Genomic DNA, 24583 nt, shown 5'->3' on the forward strand with positions numbered 1-24583 from the left:
TTTCATTTCACTTTGTCCACAAGCACGTTACAGTAAACGTGTTTTTCAGTTGCAGTACTACCATAGTAGCACTAGAGAGCAGTGTTGCATTTGAACAATTTTTTTCCTTCCCAAAACCAGAAAAGTTGCTCCTGTTTAAAGGAATATTTCAACTGTCGCCATCATTTCACTCCACCAGAATAACTAATTACTTGGCATTGACAGAAACTTGTTGTCGTCTGGGGAAATACTGTAACTCCAAAATTGAGGTCAAATAAAAAAAATTTAATTTAAAAAAAAATATGATGAAAATCAGCTTTCTACAAAAGTAAATTGCTTATCATTCCTACAATCGGCTAAATGGATAAATGGCTACAATGAAGTGTAGTGGTCAAGGAATTGTTTTTTAATGAACATTTAATGAGTTAAGTCAGACATTCAAATCAATGAAAGGACAAATGGTTGTTGGAAATAATGAGGAGGAAAAAAACCCTACATATTCATACCGATGTATTCATACAATACAATGAATGTATGCAGCTCACTTTATACGTCAAAAGTCTACCACACCTCCTATAGCATGTGTGACACACTATTTACTTCCTCTGGGATTGCAAGTGATGATCCAGAAGAGCTTTCGGAGAACGAACGGACATGCAGGAAATTTTCTGTAGGAATACCATTTAAAGCAATGTCAATATTTTTTTTTTCTTTTTTAAATCAAGCATTTCAAGTCTGTTTAAAAGGCTCCACCGAGAGAATAAGAAAGTCAACAGTAACTAAAGCTTCATCGTTGCTTGGCATTTAAATTAGAGTGATATTAGTTCAAATTCCAGACGGCCGTGCAGTTCCGTCAGATGGCTCACCATCCTTCAGTGAAGGTCACCGCATGATCCCGCTGCATGGGGGAGGAATGGAACCTGGCATGTCTTATAAATAGCCTCATCCTAACCACAAACATGACACTAACATACTCTCTCCCTCTTTTTTTTTCTTTCAACCAATCTACTCTAGTATTCTGAAGTGATAGACAGGAGGCCTCGACTTGCGAATGCGACAAATCAGGCAATTTACGACTAACTTTCTGTGTTTGAAATAAAACTCTGCACTTTGATATGCAATATTCAGAGAGTCAAAGTTCACGGGAAACATGCGGTCAGGTTGGCTTCGCGAAGAAGATGTGACTCAATTTAAGGTGAATCGTCCATTTGACATTTTACAAAGCCCCTGAATGCGCAATCGTAGAAGTACAAGCAAAATATAATGAATGCGGTTAATGACAGTGGAGATGTAAAAAGCAGCACCAGGTGAGGCACAACATTAGCTGCAAAACCCATTTTGTGGGATTTTAAAAATAATAGAAATTGCCAGATTTAGGGGATAAGTGCTAAGACACCAGCTGTGTGGTGTGGGTCGTCTTAGGGCAAGTCAACTGTTAGTGCCTTCTGATCTTTTTTTTTTTTTTAATCTATATTTGCACTGCAGCGGGGAGCTCTCCAATCTCGTTGTACACTGATTAGAATGACAATAAAGGGCATTCTATGCTATTCTATCTGTAAACTTATATGGTGGTGCCGGTGGTTCATCTGTCTGAGTTTTGAGCCTCTAAAAGCCACACTACTGTGAAAAAAAAATAAGTTGGCCCACTACAACTTAAGAATTGAGTATCACGGGCTCTGTACCCCAAACGCTGTGAGTTGGGTCAGGGTCTGTGTTCGTCATTTGGTTTCAGATCAAAGTATGGCAGCGGCTTCGCTGTCAGTACGTTTGACAGATGACTGCGTCTGTGTGATACCGGGAGAGACGAACGACTAGAGACTTAAGCGGTGTCAGTTGTAAGCCTCGGGTCTAAATAAAGGATTACCCTCAACCTTAGAAAGTGCATACACACTGTACTGACACATTAGCAGGCGAGGGAGTTCGTTACAGGTCAGAAGGCGCAAGATATCATGTGAAGAGCCCTGAACTGCACTTTTATCAGCAAAAACGGGCAGCAATTATAGACGTTGCTGATTCCAACCTTAGATTACACTTGGAAGTACTCCTCTCGTCATAAATGTTATCAGTTCTTCCCGACATAAGCGTTTATCACCTGATCAAACTAACAAGTGAAGCGAATGATCAAATTGTTGTCCTCATCGGATCGTTTTTAATCTTACGCTGGTATATCGGTTCGTTATTTGGCACTATGCATAAAAAGGTACTGAACTTGTGTTTTGAACTGAAAAAAAAAACTACTGGGCAAAGTCTTGCTGACCGCCTTTAAACTGGGTCAGACCAGTCCCAGGGTCCATTCTAGGCTAACAGGGGTAAGGTTGTTGATCCCACCAAGGTTCAGTGTTCAAAACCCAAGTGGTTGGGGAGAGGGGGAGGGGGTGCTCACGCGCGTATTACTCACACTGAACACGGGAGCGTTTCCAAATGCAGAAGGATCCCATTTCAAGATGTTTCCATTTAGAGTTGCAAAGCAAATTAAGAAAAAAAAAATGATTGTGCAATCTTTTATTTTTAAGTATCGTCTTAGTTTATGGAATTTGACTACTTTTGTGATTTGCAATTATTTTTAGTTCCATTTGTGCTTTGACTCACTCGTTAAATTGACTGTCTGTTGCACATCTGCTTATTTACAGCCTTCGGTAGACCCCTTCACAAAACGGTAATTTAAAAAAAAAAAAGTTCAACCTTCCGAATGAGCTGGCATAACGCAGCTTGTAACATTTTCCCTTGGAGTCCTTGAAAATTAGCCATCTGGATACATATCAAAGTTAAGGTCTTGACCTTGTGTTCTTTACTCAGGGGAAAAAAAATTTAAGTGCATGTTCGTGCGTGGGGGCGGTCGTCATTAGCACCAATAACATTGGTCAACAAAATTTGAATCAGATCAACACATTTGTGACACAGATTTAAACTAGCAGTTGGTGCACATTTGGCACAACATGCAAGCCAAGTCTTGTTGGCAGGAATTTTTGCAGTGTGAACAGAAATCATTTTAATGTGGTTGTTCCCAACTCGCACACACACACACACCCCCTCCGGGCAAGCAAAGAAACCAACTCCGTTCTCACATTAACATGCACTCACAAAACATTCGCGTTTGAAAAAAAAATAAAAATATATCAAGACTGGCACAGGATCATTCAAATAACTGGCCTTTAATAAATGCATTCACTGCGACATCTCTATCTATTAAAACGTTTTTAGGTACATCCAGTAGTGACATCACAAGATTGCATGATATTTAGAATAGACAAGACAGATTAAAAGTCATGACTCTGGAGGAAAACAAATCTATCAAACTTTCTTGATGTTGAACAAGGCACTCGTATATTGAACGACGACGGGACATGCATTTGGTCAAAAGCGGCATCACACTTGTGGTTTGCAATTTCTGGCCGTTGATGCACACCAGTTATTGCTTCCGTTATTGCGCTCGTATAAAAGTCAACAGCAAGTTTTCACATCGGGTGGAATCCAGCAGCATAAACAGTATTAGTCGCCTAAATAAATCGATTACATTTGCACTGCAACGCATCCAGTACAAAAAGCTGCATATTGTCTTCGAAAAAGGTACGATGGTTAACACTTAAACATTTTCAGGGTGCCCGTGTTACAAAATACAGGCTTGCCGCCATGAAAATAAAAAAAAAAAAAAAAAAAAAAAATGCTTGTACTGCCATTAGCCAAGTAATAAAGCTTCCCCTTTGCGGACACGATGTCGATAGCCTTCAACAGCGACACGCATGGATACTCGAAATAAACTATGAAGGCTAATTTGTACAAAAAGCTGAAAGCATTGCAATAACATGAACAGTTTGTTCGTTGGACAGTGCATAATGCAACATTTGAAGCTAAACTATGAAATTGCGGTCAAGTCGCAAATACTGTGGTGGTGATACCTAATGTGCATGGAAAATGTTATTTAATTCGAATGCACCATCGTGGCAAAAGGTAGTGGTGGGAAAATGAAGCTTCATGAAGTACTCGTGATATTCTTTGACTCTTTGATGGTGCTCTCTTGGTTTAAAGAAAATCGTGATATGGCGATTGCGATGGAAATATATTGGATTTCCGCTGCATCTTTATTCCAAGAGTGCTACCTTGTGGAATCAGAAATTACCACAAGTGCTTCATGAAGCTTTATTTGTACATCACTCGCGTACGGTATGTGTCCGAAATTGTCTGACTCATCCTTCAGCCCCATTTCGAAAACGATATTTTTATTTCTCATGAAGACATTGTCACAGTTAACATTTCCGTAGACTGAAGTAGGTCTTACTTCTTGGCGTCATTGTCAGTGGTCACGTCTCACTGGAATCCCCACAATTTGTGCACTAGCAGGTCTTGACCACATCCCGTATGGAGCAGCCGGTTGCCACGTTCTTCCCAGCGACATACCACCCCCTTTTCTACAACCACAAACTTCCATTGCACGTCACTGTCAGCGGGAAGGCGCACCACAACCGCCCAGTGTCCATCCTTGGCGCTCTCGAGAGGGATGAAGGCCTTCCAGTTCCCAAGCTCCTGTCGGTTCCCTGTCACAGCCAAAACCTGGAACGGCGAACGGGTGATGTAGTGGACGCGGAAAGTCACATTGACGTTTTTGCTTTTCCTGTTTTCTTCCAAATCACATCCAGCGGTTTGTTGGACTTGAGGAACAGATGGAGGTGCTGCATCTGGATGGTTGCATTCTTCAGTGGGAACCTGCTGGATTGCTGTGTGCTTCTCGCCACCTAAAGATGGCGTAGTGAGAGTCATCCAGGGAAAGCTTGGGTTGCCATCTGTGATCCACTCATTGTGGTCCATAGTTGCCTCCATGATATTTATTTCAGTCTTCACCAAGTCCTCATCTTTCTCCATCGGGGCCTCTTCGTTTCCTGCACGTTCCAACTTCTCATTAACGCCCGAAACTTCAGCAACTTTCACGTCTGCCGACCTTTCCCATTCATCGCTTCGGGCCGGCACTGTAAACTTGTCCGTCTCTCTTTGGTTGCCTTCCCCAATCACATGGCCAAACACGTCCTCGTGTGCTGGCGATGACTCAACGTCGGCACATTCGATGATCTGACTGCATGGCTGCTCTGGCAGCGGCGCATCGTTCTCCAAGACCGATAAAGTCTCATCGTCAAAGAAAAGGCAAGTCTGAGGCTCCAGCCTGGCCTCCGCCTGTGTCTCGTGATCCGTCGGCGGTATCGCAATGGAGTCGAAGTTACTCGCAGGATCGAGCACTTCAGGACTGACGGCCATGCTGGAAATGCCACTTTCTTCGCCGCCACCGCATACGTTCTCATCCCTCAGCTCGCTTGGCTCAAAGAGCGGGAGACAAATTTGAAGCTTGGCTGTGTTCATTGTATCGTCAGTCTTGTCAGGAGCGGGAGCAGTGACGACAAAGGAAAAATCATCACTTCGATCATTATGTTGGTCTTGAGCGAAAGACGAAATGTCCTCGTGAGAGGCCTCGTCACCTGCAGAGTCGAGCATCGGCTCCTCAAAAGTTTTGGACTTCTCTACTTTGCCGACATTCGCTTCACCTTCGCTAGCTGGGCTAGCAATGATGGCCACTTTGGCCTTTTGCAAAGAGATGTCACGATCTTGAACACGATCTTCATGGGAAGAAAAAACAAAAGGCTCGCACAAATCCTCAACTCGTGCTTCACCATCTGCAGTGGTTGTGACTTTTTCATTCATGTCGGAGAGAGTTTCCATTTCGTCTTCAACAGTTGGAACGTCTGCTTTGTGTGTTTGGTGATCAGTTAACATGTCGGAAACGTCACCCAATTGCGGTGCTGCTTCAGACCTGATATCTAGCCTATCCTTGTCAACCATTTTTGATTTGCTTTGTTCCTCTTTACGCACGGCCTGGATTTCTGATTTATCCAATCGTGTCGACTGAGCATCAAATTCAACATCTGCGTTCAAGACATCTAAATCAGCTGCAGGTGCTTCGCGGGCCAGAGTATTGTTGCCGTCAAAGTCGTCATCGATGTGTGCATGTTTTGTTCCTTCTTCAGCGAGGTGATCATTGGGATCTGCAGGATCTTGGTGGTCAATCACCTCAAATTCATCCTTTGGACTCTTGCCTGATGAAGTGACTTGTTCTTCCATGCTGAGCTCCACTGCTCCATTCTCTGCTGTGGGTTCGTTGTCTTGATTTTCATCTTCTATCATGGGAACGGGTTGCTCAAAGGGTACTGGGTTACTTGACAAAGGCTGAGCCTTTTCCTCCTCTTGTCGGGTTTTCTCCTTGTCAGAATTATCCGCATCTGTGTTGACAGCATGGTCTTCTTCTTTGTACACCTGAATTGGAAAACATGAAATTCAAAACTTAAATCTCATCTGATTTACTGTTGTCATAAAAAGAGAGTTTAAAATGTCTGATTAAAAATGGGGGAAATTAATGTTTTGTTATAAAATAGAACTGAATTCCTGCAAATCCTCAAGAACCTTTATTGAGTTGAATGTAATATAAAGACAATACTTTTCATTTTCAAACTCATATTTTTTTTTTCCATGTTCAATGGGATGTCGAAACAGAATCTCATTCACATAAAAATGAAAAAATAAAAAATCTGAAAAAAAAGGAACGAGTGTTCTTTGCAGGATAGCGACGGTATATTCACCCATTTCAAGTTAAATACCTGCAGCACGTTCCAAAAATACAAAAAAAATAACATTTTCCTCTATGTTGCATCACCTTCCCCTCGACCAACACTCAATAAGTATTTGGGAACCGAGAACAGAATTTTTTAAAGCTTTGAAGGCGGAATTCTTTCCCATTCTTTTATGTATAATAAATAATATAAACAAATGTGTTCTTACTTCTTGGCAGATGTGATCCCGAATAGCCTCTGGCTCCTTCAAGTTGCCTTCTGAAATGTCTTCATCCTTAAATGCATCATCTGTTGTTTTTAGGTGGCGCACAGTAGCAGGTGCCACCGGTATTTCTGTCACAACACTTTGAAGACTCCGACTGGGCTCCTCCGAGCACACCTGGGCTTCTGTGAAAGTTGACGGCACTTCATGCACGTGCGATGATGTAACATGTTGGTTGAGCGGCACTTGGACGACGTCGGATGCGCAGGGTGACGAGCTCTTCTCAGCAGCCGTTGGAGCGCGACGTCTGACTTGGACGTGAGAACCAGTGGGATCATCTCCGTCTTTTGCCGCATCATCAACATCTGTGACACCAAATACACAGAACATTGTGAGTGACAAAAACTGCTTCTAACATCTCAATGTTTTAAATAGTGATGACTATTTGTAATTTTGGTATTTTAGCAAAAAAAAAAAAAAATGAAATTGATGTACATAATTTGCTTTTGTGGGCCTTACAAAATGTGGCGGGCCACATCTGGACCCCCGGGCCTTGAGTTTGACACCATGCAATAGGTGAATACCACTTGGCAATCTCTTTAAATCCAAAAGTGTCCATGAACAAGAGTTGACCCATTAAGTGGAGGAAAACACTTCTGTCTGCTCATTACCGAGCCAGTACAAATGTTCATACACTGCATGAACAAAAGAATTTTGTTTGTCTCCTCATCCATTCTTGTGTCTGGGAACGTGTCCATCCAAAATAACTTGTGACTTTAGTGACCTTTGACTTGAGAGAAGGCCTAACTCACAATTTACGTCCTAGTTCTTCCCAAAGGTGTTTGATGGGGTTAAGGTCAGGGTTTCATCTTGTTTTTTTAACCACACCAGACTCATCCAAGCATGATCGCAATTATCCATTATAGTGAGCTTCAAGTTTATACTGCATTTTGATATGTTGACTCGAAAGTGCTGGAGCGCAATTGCCATATCAAACACTGCAGATGTGCAACTCCTGCTACAAAAACATGTTTGCGTGCATATATCGCTATATTTAACGACTTTTCCGGCCTCACTGCCAAAAACTTGACAAAGAAGCAGTTTGCGATTTATATTCTTGATGAGAAAATGACAAGCGTAGACTCATTAATTCCCCTTTTCCCATATGATGGTATAATCACAATCAATCGCGCTGAACATTGCCAACGACATGTTGGAAACTTTTCAACATTATTTGAGTCGAGAAAATACAGTGAGAGCTGAGGTGCTGCATGGACCAGCCAAGACACGCATGCAGTTTGGTTAGTGTGGCACATTTTTTATGATGTTATCTTGAATGTTAATTCTATGAGTATTGGCAAAATATGTTGTAACCCCTCTGAAGAATAATTATTTATTTTTTCTGTGGGGTGGATGCAATGGTGGGGAAACGTGTTAGAAAAAAATGGCTATTAAGGGAGAGAGAGTCAAAAAAAGGTCATTGTGATTCAATTTTTGCACAAGCGAACCAGAATTGTTATTATTAGATAACGAAGACCTTAAAACCCCCATCGCCTTGCAGTCCTTGGTAGTGTAACACCGCCAATCATGCTAACCATGACGTGACTGCTCCGCGTACCTGTAGAAGTCGCACACGCTTGCGGTTCTGGCCCGGCTTGCGTCACCGCCTCGTCGGACTCCGTGGGGGGGCTCTTTCCCTCGGCTCGTTCGTTCTCGCCTGCGGTGGCCTTCTTCTTCTTCCTCCGCCCCCTCACGGTTCGGTAGATGACAAAACCCGCCAGCACGGACACCACGGCGAACACGGCTAGTGCCACGGCTGGACCGTGTCGCCCGATCATGCAGAAGAGGGACGCCAGATCCACGCGTCTCTCCACCGCCACGCCGTTGCTGCCTTTAAATGCCATCGTGCTCGAATTGTCGACGGGATGGGATGTGACGTGAGCTGTCCGTGCGTGCGTAGGCTATCGAACCCGGAGTCTGCCAGATGAGATTGCTGTGGGTTGTGCACGACGAGCGCGTGGGCACCTCTTGTTGCAGACTGCTGCAGGTGCGGCTCATTGGCTGATGGCGTCACGAGGACGGCGCTACTCATTCATAAAAATAGTTCAACGTTCAAGTTGGCGTTCATATTCAAGTTAATCGCCTGTCAGAGGGCCGATGATTCCATAGGGAACGCAATGTTGTTGTTGCTGTCGTCATTGTCGTTTTCTGAATTTGGATATTTATACATACATAAAGAGGTACATGGACATAAATAGGTCATGATAGAATTGCTGTGCCCGCCATTACATTTCAAGCAACCAATGCACGAATACAGAAACACGTGCTAGTGTAAAAAGAAATGGGGTAAAATGTAGCAATGTGATTCATAAATATTATCTGGATTTCCATACAGATTTTGAGCACCCCCTTACAATGGTTAAACACGTTTACTGCAAGTAAATTGGAGGAGGGGGGGGGGGGGTCGTTGTACCATTAAAATAAAAAACAAACGTAGAAAAAGAAAAAATGAAACCGTCAAGATCAATTTGTTTGGAATCAATTTCCAGGTCAGTCTGTATAGAGTAATGCTACCACCTAGTGGACAATCACGGTAGTATCAACAAATCAACGCAATTATAATGACCTTGACTGCTCCACTGTTGATGCTGAGTCAGAGATTTGGATAGACACACAACAGAAAAAAAGGTTCTCAATAAAAAAATTCGAGACAATCTTTATAAATTCACGCCCTCCATATCAATAATTGTTTTAGGAGCTACCGCTATTATAACGTGTTTTTAACTCATGACTATAGACTATAAATCCCACATCGAATCCACTCACACATCCATTTTTATTTGTTTTTTAAAAATTGCTAATTCTCACTTGAATCATTTGTGACCTGTTTTAGGACAGGAATTCATTGCATACACTGGACTGGTGGATTAGAAGCGGCCTGTCCACACAAAAAAAATGCAAATTGGCTACGACACTCAAGCAACATTAATGGCCTTGATTTGCATTTTTATTTTATTTTTCTTGTTTTATTTAATGTCAGCCATTATAGTCTGGATCTTGTCCGTCTGTCAGAGATTTTTTTTTTGCCAACAATAGATTGATTGCTTTATAAACATGGCTGCATTGGACAGGAGAAAATGCACTCATGGGAGTCGTACATTTTTGTTTATTTATTTTTTGGGGGTCTTGTGTTTGTGGGATTGGTCGTTTCATGGTAATGCTGACATAACACAGACCAAAGCTGTCAAAGAGACATATTATGCCTTTCGAGGATCAAGAATTGCAGAATAGATGCAATCCTCAAATGCAAGTGAGCATGAGTCAACCCTCATTCCGCCCCCAGGGACTGCTGAGCCAATGAGTTTAGGGATTTTGCTAACTTGAGAACTGCACTTTGACGCCGATTGTAAACAAGGAACGATGAAGGTTAAGGAGAAGACAGTATTCAAGCTACCTAATTACGCTTTGCCAATAATTACTGTGTGAACCGTAAGAGACGGCTTAAGTTTTAAGTGAAGTAAGCACCTGCAACCACTAGAGGGACCCAGCGAGCATACCTAAATGGTTGCAGTATTTTTTTAATCGAACGCAAAAAACAAGATGACACTTGAGGCATATTTATACTTTACTGATTTAAAGTTGTGCCCTTTAAAATGCCATGAAAGATATTCACTTTATTAATCCCATGTAAATGCCTCACTTTGAAATTTATTTGCATCAACTCTAGTTGGCGGTGGTTTTTTTAAATAGCTGTTTTAGTAACAGGCAGGCAACTTGGTTGTTTGATTTCACATTTGATGGATGAGCAGAGACTCAGCTTTTTCTATACAATATATTTAAAAAGTCAATTTTCCATCATCTATCCCGCACAGTGGGGAGAGGCAGCAAAGAGAAAGGATGGATGGAAATCTTGGAAATTAGTCTCATCTTTTCCCTTCCTCGTTAAATCTCCCCACAATTAAGTAGGGTGTCGCCATGATTCACTTTCATCTGGGCCACTCCTGTGAGATGCTGAGCTTTGCCGAGTCACGAATGACATCTTGAGGGGGTTTACTGACGCTTTTTAGTTCTTTGACAGTTACCACGAAGCGATTTTGGTCTGATTTAATGCTTCATTTCTTTAAACCATGTGAAGCCCCCTGCATTCTTAATTTGAAGGATGTTGTTTGCTATTATAGTTACCCAAGTGATACAAATGTTGCATATTTATTTAATTTAATCATTCTTTATGATTTTTTTTGCTTTTTATTTTTCATTCTCAAGCAGATATGTTCAAAATCCCCTCCCAGATTTGTGCCTTTCCCGTTGGAGTTAAAATCCGTATTTAACTCTATAAAATTAATTAACAATAAGAAAAGCAATAACGTATTGACATTTTTGAATGCCTTTTTCCAGTAAATCTTTGGTTGCAAATATCCAGAGAACGTTTTAGTGTTTTACTGTGTTTTAATTTTTACATTTATTGATTTATTTATTTATTATTATTATTTTTTTAGCTGTGACTATTTTATTTAATAGTATTATCAGAATGTATCTACAAATTGGATTTCCACATATCATATATTTTTTTATTATTGATAATTGAATTTTTTTTTTTTTTTTTACTGAATACATGATGGTGTTGTTCTGTTTGTTAATTGCCTCAGTTTATTTAAAAAAAAAAAAAAATGACGCTTTTTCTGCCCCAGCATCCTTTTAAACCTATCACAGGACACAGTGAGCGAGCATTAATCAACAGGGTGTGTAGCAAACATCTTTTATTGCCGTCACAAAACCTCACAACGCAGTCTACATGTATTTACACGTGTGATGTCTGGCCCCGTTCGCGTTAATAGTGTTCCAGCTACCATGTCGTCATGGTGCCACGCAGCTCCGATGAAAACCCGGTCCTCGTCGTTAAACACCGCATGTGTTGTGATTCATCGCATGAAACCACAGTGCTGCTCTTTGAAGACTCAAATGCAGACCATTTTATGCAAAATGAGTCAATTCCTCTCCGTCTTGTTACCATGATTCATTTCCAAAGTTGGAGAGGGATGTTGCAAGTGTGCTGAAATAATCAACTCGTATTGGTTCCTTGCTATAATTTTTTTTTTATATAAGCCAGTGTACTCTCCACATTGCTATGGTTCTGTTTTAATATGACCATTGCACTCCAATACTATTCAACCTTCATGCACGTTTCAGCGCTGGTGAGAAAAGGTAAACGTTGCAGGAATCACTAAGCACTGGAACTGAATCGCAAGCAGCTGTTTTTGTCTCCGTGCAGACTTCTACTTTGTAGTCATTTTATATCCAGATGTTGCTTTGACGTTGCCTGTTTGTCTTCTGTGTTCTGTTTCCATGCAGTGGAGAATCATTTTTATTTTTCATTCTTCAGTTCTTAGCAGGAGGGTGGGGGTTCGTATTAACAAAAAGACAAGACAGATGTATTTATTTTGCGCATTTTATACACAAGGCAACTCAATGTGCTTCATGCAAGCAAAGACACAACACCAACAGCTAACAACATCCATAGCAAAGCGGAGAAAACAGAAGTATAGCTTTAAAAAAATATATAAAAATAATTTAAACATTAACAGAAAACTTAAAAAAATATATTTATTATATAATTGTTCAAAAATGTTTAAATAATCTTAAATAATAAAAAAAAAAAAATAAAGCTTTTGACCTGGATTTAAAACCGACTTCACTTTTGTTGACGACTTGTTCAATTTGTGTGCAGCATAACAGCTATTTGCAGCTTCACCATGTTTACTTTGAACTCTGCTGAAGAGTCTAATCGCATTTTTGTTGCTTAAAATAATGTAGCAAACTCATCTATGGACAGCAAACAGTCCCATTGTTGTTGTTTTTTTTTTGTTCATAATTTTTTGTTCATGTAGTTGAAGTCAGGTTCGATTGACAGGTTCATCTTCCTTGTCAGCGTTGCACTTGCAGTGCTTCCCATTGGAGCAGGCATGAGACAAATTTCTCTCTGTTACTTACTGTGGGCGGCTGTTTTCCAGCATAAGGTCAATTACTTTTAATAATCATGCACACAAAGAATGGCTTCTGTCACATGCGTACACGCAGACGTACGCATTTCCTGCGCGACTATGAGGGTCTCGGCTATTTGAACAGATGTGGGCAGACTGAGGGTGCCTACATGCCCCCCTCCCCTCTTAACCACCGCCCCCCCACCTGACCCGAGTGTGCACTTCCTGCTCCGAAAGCTAACACCCAGAGAGAACAATCACAGTCTGTGCCCTCAAAGCATGCATATAGCCACGATGCATCAGCGCAGTGAAAGTTGTGCACTTTGAGGTCAGCATGCTAGCAGTAAATACAAAAGCAACCTGTTTTCAAAAGGGTTGCGTAAGTTCAGTGGCCTGGGACGAATATCTAAAAATAAAACAAAAACAACAACAAAAAAAACATATGGTATTAGTTAGCCTTGTGTAACAGACAAAATCCTAATTTTAAAGTTTCAATGGTGGCTTTGGTAGTTTTGGCCTCATTGTTCTACACTCCCCTGTCAACGAGAGATGTCCAAGTACAAACAGTGTGGTAGAACTTGAGCTGGGGCACTTTGATAGTAGGCATCTCTCTTGCCTTTATTTTTGTTTTCTTTTTTTTTTTTTTTTTACAATTAGTCCAAGTCTTACTTTTACAAACTGGTTACTGCCCTGTGATTGCCAAACAGTGCGATAGAAAATGGATGAAAGGGTTTTTCAAAATCTAATTCCAACTTGATATGAAATGTATTCTAATTTCATGATTTACTTATTGGAAAAAAAGGAATAACACAAAAAAACTCTATGAGCCCGTATCATTGTTCTCCCTTCCCAAGGGGTGTCTGAGCTTGACCTGTTATACGATCCGGTTCTAGGCTTTGAAACGCTGTGCAGTTTTTGTATGAATGTCATGAAAGTCACAGAGTGCAGAACTCAGGTTTTTCTTCGTGTGTGTGTGTGTGTGTGTTGCTTAAAGGAGCGTGACCCATTAGAAGAATAAAACAAGAGCGGGATCACAGAGGTCAAAGAGAAGAGAAACAATCCAAAGAAAGATCGACAATAGAAAAACATTTGGGGCAATGTGAAGCCTTTGGAGAAAAACAGGAAACGTGTGAAGGGAAATACATAACAAACTAAAATAACATTTAGAAAAAAAAATGCCAACCACTAACCCCCATGCATGATGACACTGTGGTAGAGGTTAGCGGCAGAAGTTCCATAATTTATGAACATTAATTAAAGTTCATTAACCGGCTAATTTCCTATTCACATCCACTTACCGGCTGGGAATTATCTTGTGACCGGATAATATTGTTTACAAGACGGTTAAAAAAGGAGAGGCCGAAAGAACTCAACACAACACGTCTGTGGGTACTCGAACCGGGTAGGAAGGATTACAGCGAAGGACGATAACCCACTTTCGCTTAGATCGTCCTTTTTAAAATATTTTTTGTCCTCCGTCGCCAAAGTGGGCATCCATCCGAGACAGACTGACGGACAATTCCGTCCTTGGCATGGAAAGCTCATCTGAGTTTTTGTGGTGTGCATTTCAACTCCAGATCAGATTGTCGGTCTTCGACTGTTGACCTAACGTTTCAATCAGAATGAGGGGCATAAATTGCGTTGGTCGATGATCACGGTTAAGAAGCCCTGATTTAAAGAGACAATGCTATTATGTGTGTGTGTGTGTGTGTGTCTGCGTGCACAAGAAAGGCTGTCATGACATCACTGTTTCCTCAAGAATTCATGTTTCCAAACAACTGGTTTTCTACTCACAAATAGATCTTTTCATTCTCCCATTTTCCCAGAGTCTCTTTATCCAGTATAAAACTACTTAATGTTGGTTGTGGACCAAATTTGGTTTCTAGACTTCGCAGCAAGGGTGAAGTCATATTGTGTTTATACTTCCTGCATTGTCATTTGAAGGACAACAGCAGTTCATTTCCCTCTGAAACAGAAGAAGAAACAAAAAGTAAGTGAAAGTGGAGTCATGACCATAATGACACATTTACTGTCATCAAAACGCCCAAGCGACATCAACTGCATTTATGTGGTGACCTCATGGCACATGCACTCAACACTTGAGGCCCGAGCAACCTTTAGTCACCCTTGCAGCAATAGGAGATGATGTGTCACATTTTGGAATTACCAATTGAGTGCTTGTCCTCATTAAGGTTCTGTGTAAGCTAGAGCCGGTCCCGGTTGGTTTTGGGCGAGAGGCGTGCTGCATGCTGAAATCGCAGACTCACTTTTAGACAATTTAGACTCTTCTATTATCGCGATTTTAATTGTGTTTTTATAATGTGGAAGGTAGCCTGAAGCAGCAGGGGGTCAAATTCAAAACCCAAGCTGAAATTTAGAACCGTGTAGCCTACGTGCTAAACTACTAACCACTCTTTGTCTGTACTGCCCTTTTCGAATCGAATCATTAAAAAAAAATAAAAATAAATCCTATGAAATCGGTGCAGTCACAGCTAATTTACAATCGCTACGCTGGATAATTGATTGTTGGACACTTCTACATAAATTGTCACGGTTCAGTTCAGCTCCGTGATGTTGAACACGAAAAACCTGGTTTGGTTTTGCAATTGCAGCTCAAAGACAATTGCGACTTACATAGTGGGACATGTGACCTGCCCATTGAAGGACAAACAGCATTTTGTTTTATTTCTTTTTGTTGACTGTTTGCATGTCGTTGTTCAATTACCACCTCAGAATTCTCCCATCCGGTTGAGCACATTTTAAAACGAGAACCTCCTCCGACGTGACGAGAATTACATCACAGCAAGAGTCTTCCCAATAATTCGATTTTACATTCAAACTGGGGTACATAAAAGGAAATATTGGACGCTTTGCAATGCATAAAGCATGGCTTGTGAAAATACGCTGCAGGGTTATTGGCAACTATTTAACAATGTGTTCTTTACCACCCCGATGTGTGAGTGGAAAAGGGAGCAGAGGTTGTAAAAATTGAGAGACGGTGAGGGAAAACAAAAGCAACAGGAGAAATAGCCACGTTCCAAATGTGTGCTCAACAAATCGCAGACTGAACGCTAAATTGCGCTCAGAGAACAAAAAGAGCACAAGGCTGCGGCCAAATAAATGAGCAACTCTCAGAGGTGACTTTTTGTAAAAGCTTTCTTTAAAAAAAAAAAAACGGAAGAAAAATGGAAAGTGACTCGTCTGCCATAAAGTTCCGATAAAACTGCTGCTGTGATGACATCTAGGCTACGTGGTCTCTCCTGTCCGGCCTTATCTAAACCATACGCATGATCTCTCAAAAGACTGATTGGTCTAGCAAAACTTTTAAGGTCAATTACGACGACAGGATTGCAATTTTAAATTAGCTGCTTATCTCGTTTTTGGAACGCTCACCCTGTTCAGCTTCACGGGTTGCTGACAGGACAGCCTATCCCAGGTGATTTTGGGCGACAGGCGCTTGCCGGACAATCACGGAGCACATAATAGGAACAAATTGTGAAACAAGGTTCTAATTGTGTGTTTTTTGAGTGATACTGTTTTCTTTTTGTGAATTTACAGTTGTGAGGCAAAACTCAAGTCCCACTTACGTGCAATGTTCTGGCACTCTGAACCTGATTCCTCGAATCAGTGGTTCAATCTGAGGTCAGCAAGAAAGCACACTTTGTTCCCTTCTGTCAAAGTCATTTGCTGCTATGTCCCCCCCCCCCCCCCCCCCCCATGTCTCTCGGATGGATTATCAATCCAAAAGAGCTTCATACTTTATAAATAAAGTTCTTTGTCTTAGCACCTCAAACCTTTACATATCACCAGGCAAGGGTACTTTTTCAACATTTGACCAGAATGTGACTCCTCAGCCATTTTATTTCCCATTGGCATGTTCTTTTTGTATTTGCCAGCTATTCGATTCATCCGAGGGAGTCACATTTCAAGATATGGGACCAATGTGAAATACATCAAACCACAAACACATTTGGAGCATTGTGTTATTTAAATGTACACAGACGAAGCTTGGTCAAGTTTCTCAGCTTGGTAGCACAGAGACGAGGAATACTAGTTCAAGTAGTCGTAGTAGAGTCGCACCCGTAATTCCTACAACAAATGCGTCAAGTGGGATGGTCACTATGAGGCCATTTTGTGGTTTGTCCGGTTGGAAAGATACAAAGGACAAGTGACCCAGAGATGGAATGATTGCAATGGAGCACACATGTGCGACATGCGCCCCATTCTGAAAGGGAGTTGTGGTATGACAGACTTTGCTATCGCTCACTTGTGTACGTAACATGACAATCGTGCCAAAGTGCCTGGCTCAGTGTGCCTACCATTTTTTGTTGCTGGATTTAAATATATATATATAAATATATATATATATATATATATATAATTTTGTTATTTTATTATGTTTTATTCTATTTTATTTTATTTTATTTTTTATTTTTATTTTATTTTTTATTTTTTATTTTTTATTTTTATTTTTATTTTTATTTTTATTTTTATTTTTATTTTTATTTTTATTTTTATTTTTATTTTTATTTTTATTATCTTGTCTCAAGCTTCTTCACCCTGTTTGTATGCAGGAAGGAGCGACTTCATTTTGTGTCAAAGGGACAAGCGTAGGATTACTCCCGTTAGCCTCACTCAGACAGCATCATGCATATACACTTTGGGTCTTTTGGGTGACGGGCAGGACGGACATGTGAGATATAAGGACGGAAGCCTGTTAAATGGACGGAGACAGACGGGGACGGAGGATGATTATTTTATGAATAAGGATGACGGAAGGGTGCCCAGGTCGCGAACAGAGGAATGACCGACAAAAAAAAAATAAGTAAAGGCACACTACATTAAAAGAAAAAAAGATTTTCAAATGTAAACAAAATGACTTGTCAAGTCCTGGAGTCATGTGGGTAACATATTAGGAAAGGTCATCGTGAAGCAAGACACACTGAAAGACAGAGCCAACATCCTCCTTTGACCTTGCGACACACAAACACAGAGACAGATGCTCTCTCAATCTCACTCTTTCATTGTATCACCTTCACACACACATGTACGTAGGCGTGATATTCCTATCACTGCTTTGACGTGGGTGATCCGCTGCGCTTGACCTTTTCATTGAAGCTGTGTTCTCAATGTCACCACTTTGATGTAAAAGTACAACGCATGTGTGCGTGTCGTCTCTCACAAATTCTTAACATACCACAAAGAATGTCACACAGAGCTTCTTACATGCCGACTTTCTTGTAAACCATATGCTAAAGCGACCTCAAAGCCACAAGTACCACACACATCCAAACATGAACCCACAGTCCGTCATCATGTGACACAGAGCAAGTATAGATGTATCGTGCGTATTGCGCACAACAGAAGTTTGTCGCCGGTCCGGTTATCAATCGACATAAACCGAGCCTGTTGTTTGCGATAAAATCTTGATCGTAAATGGGTTTTTAATCTGAATAAATATGTCCATGTAAATGTAACAATTTATTGGGAAGTCTAGTCACGTTTACACCAGTTTGTAAATGCACCAAAACCAACGCGTGCAGTCTGTTAGCGTGAACTAGCAATTTATTGCCCACTTAGCTAGGCAATTTAGATAGTCCGGTATATTGTTGAGTCAACACATACTGTAGTTGCACAACTGAGCAGGTTATTAATGTGCACCTAAAAGTCCAGCCCATTCATGCTATTTTCATTGCTACAACAACTATGGTTGACTCTACTTGGACAATTTGACAGATGATTTCCACCATCTCACAAATGTCTCGGTGAAAGGAACATTTGGTGCTTTTAATTGGAACCAAATAAGGCATCTCTCCCTGGGTAGAATATCAGCGTGATGGTTCTGTTAGCTTTGGGGCACGACGGGTTTTCTTGGGCAGGTCTGGGTTGACTCACAATGTCGGTGGTCCTGTCTCAATGTCAAGATGACTGAAGCCATTTCTGGACAAATTCCGTGTGGCTTCCTTCGGTCCCAGGTGACAACCATCCCTTGAATATGATATGATATGATATGATATGATATGATATGATATGATATGATATGATATGATATTATATTATATTATATTATATTATATTATATTATATTATATTATATTATATTATATTATATTATATTATATTATATTATATTATATTATATTATATTATATTATATTATGTATTAATTTATGGGAACACTCTAACTTAAGGGTCATTGTTGAAGTTGAGCCGAAATGTGTGACAAGGGGTCCTTTTACCTCGACGGGCCTGGACTATTTCCTCTCCCCGCTTTTATCCCCCTCCCTTGCCCACCCTCCATTTGTCGTCTTTCAAGAAGACACATCCTCCCTTTTCAATCAGCCTTTTGCTCTTTCCATCTGTCTCTTCTCTCTTTTACTGATTCCCTCTGAGGATTCTGCCAAAGGAATTAGGAGAGTCTTTCATTCACAGGTTTTGTGTGTGTGTGTGTGTGTGTGAGTTAATTACTGCTCCTTCAAGTGACTCTACAGCTGTAACCTCAAGTCTCTCCATAGTCTAGTCTCCTAAATCAAGCTAAGCATAAAACGGTGGAAACACACACGCTCACGCACCCCCACACACACCCGTTTCCATCGATGCCAATGACATTGTTACCGTGCAGTTAAATTATTTCATTACTGAGCATCTTTCTCGCTAAAAGAAATCAAACTGCTTTGACTTTACTTGTTTAGACATTCCGGTTTTTTTTGTTTTTTTTTATCCAGTCAGGGAACACAAACAATATCATTCAGCAACCGAAAATCCCACATTAATGACCAGCCATCCATTCATATGAGCCTGTAGAGAAGATGGTTGAGGCAGGCGTGTCACCGTGCTGCTCGTATCTTACAGACGAGCCAGTGGGAATACAATAGTTTCATAGATATTATTTTAAAAAAAAACTGCTGTCAAGAAGTCCCCAAGACACAAATCAGCCATTGTAGACTATGTAACTGTTTTAACATGGCTCCAGCCAATTTCATTTTGTGCAACCTTTTGACAAAATGAAATTGAGTAAATTCAACTCAAAATATGCGGATATTTTGGTGGTGTGTACGTTGCAGTTGATCAAGCCAGCATCACAGCCGACAGCTTGACTGTTAGTTTGTTCACATGCTCAGCATCCTACTTCAATGACTATACAGTAATTCCCAAAAATTCAAAGACAAGTCACAGTGCGGTTGTAGCTGAAACTGTTCGGAGAAGACTGCCTTAACGAGGATTTTGTGCGCTTGAGAACCACAGCGGTCAGCACAGCATCACGACGGGTGGTCCATCCACATCCTCCTCTCAGCTTTTAAAACAAATAGCTTTTCATCCAAGAATCTCTCCCTGTTTTGGTGCCCTCAGGAAAGACTTTGTGCTCCTGTAAGGGCGCAAATAAATGTCTTTATCTCTTCTCACATAATGAGGTGAGTGTGCGCATTCACAGGTTGTAGACAAATGCTTTGGGCCGGTGATCATATTGCTGACATTTATTTGTGCACTTGAAATCAAACAGAATATTCTCAGCTCGTGCAAGGAATGTGTAGTATGTGTGAAAGAGCAAATATTTTGTGCTGACATAGTTGCATAATTTTGAAACAATTTGAGTATATGTGGCGAGGTCCATTTGCTGATTCTGTTTGATCACTGTCTCTTTTGGCCCCAATGCAAGCAGACTGTAAAAACTGGAAAAAAATCTTTCCATTGATGCTTCCATTCAGAAATTTCCAACACCTCTGCCGGTCTACAGCTTTGCCTTTCAGGCTTCTCAGCATTCGCGGAGGACATTCATAATCACAACTTATTTTCTGAGCATTTAAGATCAGATGGACGCATCTTCTGCAAGTAGAAGATCTTGGTCGCTGCCGCTAGAAAAACAAAAGCAGAAAAAAAAAAAGTGCCAACGTTCACGATAATAAAGATAACGCGGATGCAATGTTCCTTCTCTCTCTTTTCCGCTTCTTTCCATTTCCTGTTTGTTGGACAAGTGCCTGTCTGACCAATGAGTGAAGTTCAGAGTGAGTGAGTTGTTGATTAACATGCAGAAATGGTGACGTTAATGCATGAGGTGCATGGCAGTCACAAAGATTACCGGTATGTTCAGTGAAAAAGTGGAGGTCTGTTTGCGTAATGTAAGTGACTTTCTTAATTGTTAAACTAACACTTGCTGTCGTCAGGTACACTTTACACAGATCTGATCTGGACGCTGGATCTGATTGGCTGGTATTTTGTGTTTTATAAAAAAAATCAGTGAGCAGTTGTCGTGTCATAATTTTCAGATCAATCAATTACATCATGGGGGCGGGGGTTGGCGGGTGCACCCTCAGCCCCATTTTTCTTTCTGATTGATTGTTTATCAGCATTTGGGGGAGAATTATTTGGGTTTATTTGTCATTCCTTTTTCCTTAATACATTTCTGTGGGTGTTACTTTTACAAATTCTTGATCAATCTAAAGTGTTGAAAATGGCTTGCTTTCTCTGATGATGCAATGAAACGTGGCGTTTTTGGGGGTCTCCTGAAACGCTCGTCTGATGTTCCGTTCCGGGGTGAATACTTGCCTCTTCTCACTCGGGAGCCTCATGAGGACACGACCTATACAAAATGGATGGTTGGATCATGTAATGTTTTTGTAAGTTTGTCTCTCACTGACCGCATATTTAGTCTCAAGCTGTTCGGTTTGAGAAACCAAGCTTACAGTAATTGACATAATTTATTATTTATGCTTTGTAAGTATGTGAAAGCTTTACAAACTATAGTGCTTAAGAGGCTATAGATGAAGAAAAGATGTTGAGGGTAGCAATGGAAACAATGTTTGACTGACATTTGCAAAATTTGATTAAACTAAATTTGGCTGGCTGGGGGGGGGGGGAGACAGATTCAGGAAGCAAGAGATGATGACAAACGATAACAGTGCATGTAGGATAAAGAACACACAGAAGAGAAAAAAGTATAAAGAGTGTGAGGTTTACCACAAGCATGTAACTGAGTGGTGTGTTTACACTGTACTGCGCCACAAGGCTTTAAACCACAGCATGGCACGAGTGTGCATGTGTTCGGAGAAGTTGATGTGTGTCATTGACAGGCAGACTGGAAAAATGATCTGCTGATGTTTTTGTTAACGCCACTAAAAGTGTATATGCATGGAACCAGCAGGAAAAAAAAAACAAAAACAAAAAAACATCCGGATGTGTTCTATTTCTGCAACAAAGAATCTCCCGACTTGACAAAAACGTGCTGAATCTCCAGTGACAGGTCAAGGTGTATTTTTCGTATGCAAAGTAAACGAGATGACGAGATAAAGGGCGTTGCAGCAACTTATCAACATATCGCAGGGAATAAATGTCTACCAAGGAAAAAAACAGGGAGTGGATAAGTTAAGACTTAAAAGCAGGTGCAGAAATCGTAGCGGATTTGTGAGGGAACGACCAAAGTGGAGTGAGTTTTTAAAAAGTAAGGTAAGTTTGGCAGGAAAGGGTGGGGGGGGGGAAAAGAACGAGAGGATATAGAGGCAGGAAGGAAGAGGAGGGTTAGCAAAAGAGCTGAGGTGTGTGCATGATCCATGAGAAGGGGAGAAAGATGGAGGAATAAAAAGAGGAGGATGAAGCTACTAGCCCAGGAGGGAGAGAAGAAGAGACAGAGAAGGGGTGGGGGGGGGGGCGGTTCTGTGGGGGGCGGGGTTCTTCCTTCAGCTGCACTCTTTACTTGGAAGTAATTGGTTCCTGATGTGAACCTGAGCTTAGATGTGCAAAGAAAAGGCCTCTCTGTAAAAATGTTAATGTTTTTTCCATGACGGTCTCCTAGACGGTACGTTAGCATTTTAGCTTAGCTAATGCCCGAAGGTACAGAATAAAACTACAACAGACACCAATTTGTGGTTATCTTAAAAGTTACAGAAAGTAGTTAACCCAAATTGGACTGATGAAAAATGTGCAGACCTGCGATCTTTACTTACTCAATAGTCTTCGGTCTGATATTCTTTAAGAAAGTTAAATCAGTGTTTAGTCAATCAATGCTGCGAGGATAAACGCAGAAATCGTGTGGAAGTGTGGAAAATGATGGCAAAGCGTCACAGAGAACTTGCTAGGAAATTCTTTAAAGGTTAACCGCACATGAAACTGCAAAAGCTGGTGTCCTGGGAGGGACGATAATGTTTATTCTATATTAAAACTCTGTATGGTTTCACATACAACAATTGCAAGTTCTGATGCCGCACAAAAAACTTGGAAGTTGTACCCATGATTCAAGATTTTGATATTCCACCTCAGATAATGTCGTCTTGGTTAAGATGTTTTTAAGTTTGCAATTCCTTGGAATTCATAACGGGCAGTCTGAATGTTACGATCTGTTAACACCACGCATACAATATAATAACAATAACTGTCAGATTCAATCACGTTTGCATGTCTGATTAACTCTGCCTAAAGGATTTACATTTAATATACATATAAAAGAGCTATGTAAAAATAACTTTTTTTTATTGAATTGTACATGAAATGTTTTCATGTGTCCTTTTTATTTTATTTCCATTTGGCTCCTCAGTAAACAAAGTGCCAAATGCAGAAACAATGCCCATCATTTTAAAGACATCTCATTTTATGATGCGATTGAGTCAAAGTTGCGGTCATTAAAAAAAAAAAAAAATGGTGGCAGGTGATTGTACAACGGGCTGTGTTTGCCAGCATCAGTCCATTAGAAAAGGATGACTGTCTCAAAAGATACGGACAGAGAGCTTTTATGATCTGTCGCCACCTGAGATGGAGGAAGTGATCGTGGCTAATCTGTCATCTCGAGTTCATCTTTTTTTCCCTGCTCATTCAAACGGGGAGAGTGCTGCAGAGCAGGAGACGCTCAACCTGTCATCTTTTGCTTTGTAAATAGAGGCTGCTGTTTATTCAAGTCAAAAACAATAGACCCTACAGTGTATAATATACTCCCAAAATACAAGGGTGTAGTCCACTTTTTATTCAAAATCAGCTGGACTAGACTTCTGATTTTGAAAATAAATGGATTTTTTTCATGTAGGAAGTCATTTATTCATTTGACTTTTGTCTCGTTTCAGTCTGCTTGCATTGGGGCCATGTGGAGCAGGGACCAACGACATCCATCAGATTGAGTTCTGCTGAAAAAGCCTGCTGTTTGTAAGTTGGGACCCATCCAAGTGCGCAGTATTTCTTACCAGTAACAGCAGCTCAAAGCATTTGCGGACATTTCTGAGGGCGTTGTAATTTGTAGATTGTCATGTCAGGCTACTTGGCCCTTTTACACTTTCGCCCCCCTCAACATGACCCTGACAAACCCCCGTACACATGCTGTGGCTCCATTAGTGCCATAAAACGTCATTGCCTCTTACATGCTCACTAACTACTTTTCCCTACCTGTTTTAACCCCGCCTCATCCTTCTGTGAAAGGCAGACTGACCAAAGCTGCATTTCAGTCCAGGATTAAGGCAATGGAGGTCTTTTGATACACCCAAAAAATTGTTTGAATTGCCATTTTTATGCATGGTGGACTCTCAATTCTTCATTGTACATTCGAACATGACAAATATGACTGCTTAACAAAGTTAACAAAAACAAGTCCAACTAATTTTATTGTACGCTTTGGGGGAAAAAAAACTACGATTTTGGCAGAAACCACAAGTCATAGTCAGAGCGAGTAATGTTCCCACTAAAACTCTAAGTGAGGACTCACAATTGAGTCCAAACACGGAGAGTATTGTGTAATTACTTTGGCGACACCCTTGAGCTCTTCCTTCCTGCTGAGATTTTGACTGTCAGAGTTAGAGCAGTAGTTTGGTTTTCCCCTTCCCTTGTGTTTTCCTTGTTTTCGA

The 24583-nt window shown here is 40.8% G+C and overlaps 1 protein-coding gene across 1 annotated transcript; it reads right to left on the reverse strand.

The window, feature by feature from the left end:
• Nucleotides 1–3115: 3115 nt before the first annotated feature.
• On the reverse strand, nt 3116–8857 carry stbd1 (starch binding domain 1). The gene is made up of 3 exons (XM_088281984.1): nt 8408–8857; nt 6796–7154; nt 3116–6273 (listed from the first exon to the last, which is right to left on the reverse strand). The coding sequence occupies exons 1-3, from the start codon at nt 8691–8693 to the stop codon at nt 4285–4287; spliced, it is 2634 nt and encodes an 877-aa protein (XP_088138110.1). The 5' UTR covers nt 8694–8857; the 3' UTR covers nt 3116–4284.
• Between the last annotated feature and the right edge of the window lie 15726 nt (nt 8858–24583).

The sequence above is a fragment of the Idiotropiscis lumnitzeri genome, chromosome 18, assembly GCF_059441095.1.
Source record: "Idiotropiscis lumnitzeri isolate Australia: NSW breed Sydney's pygmy pipehorse chromosome 18, RoL_Ilum_1.0, whole genome shotgun sequence".
Classification (NCBI taxonomy): Eukaryota; Metazoa; Chordata; class Actinopteri; order Syngnathiformes; family Syngnathidae; genus Idiotropiscis; species Idiotropiscis lumnitzeri.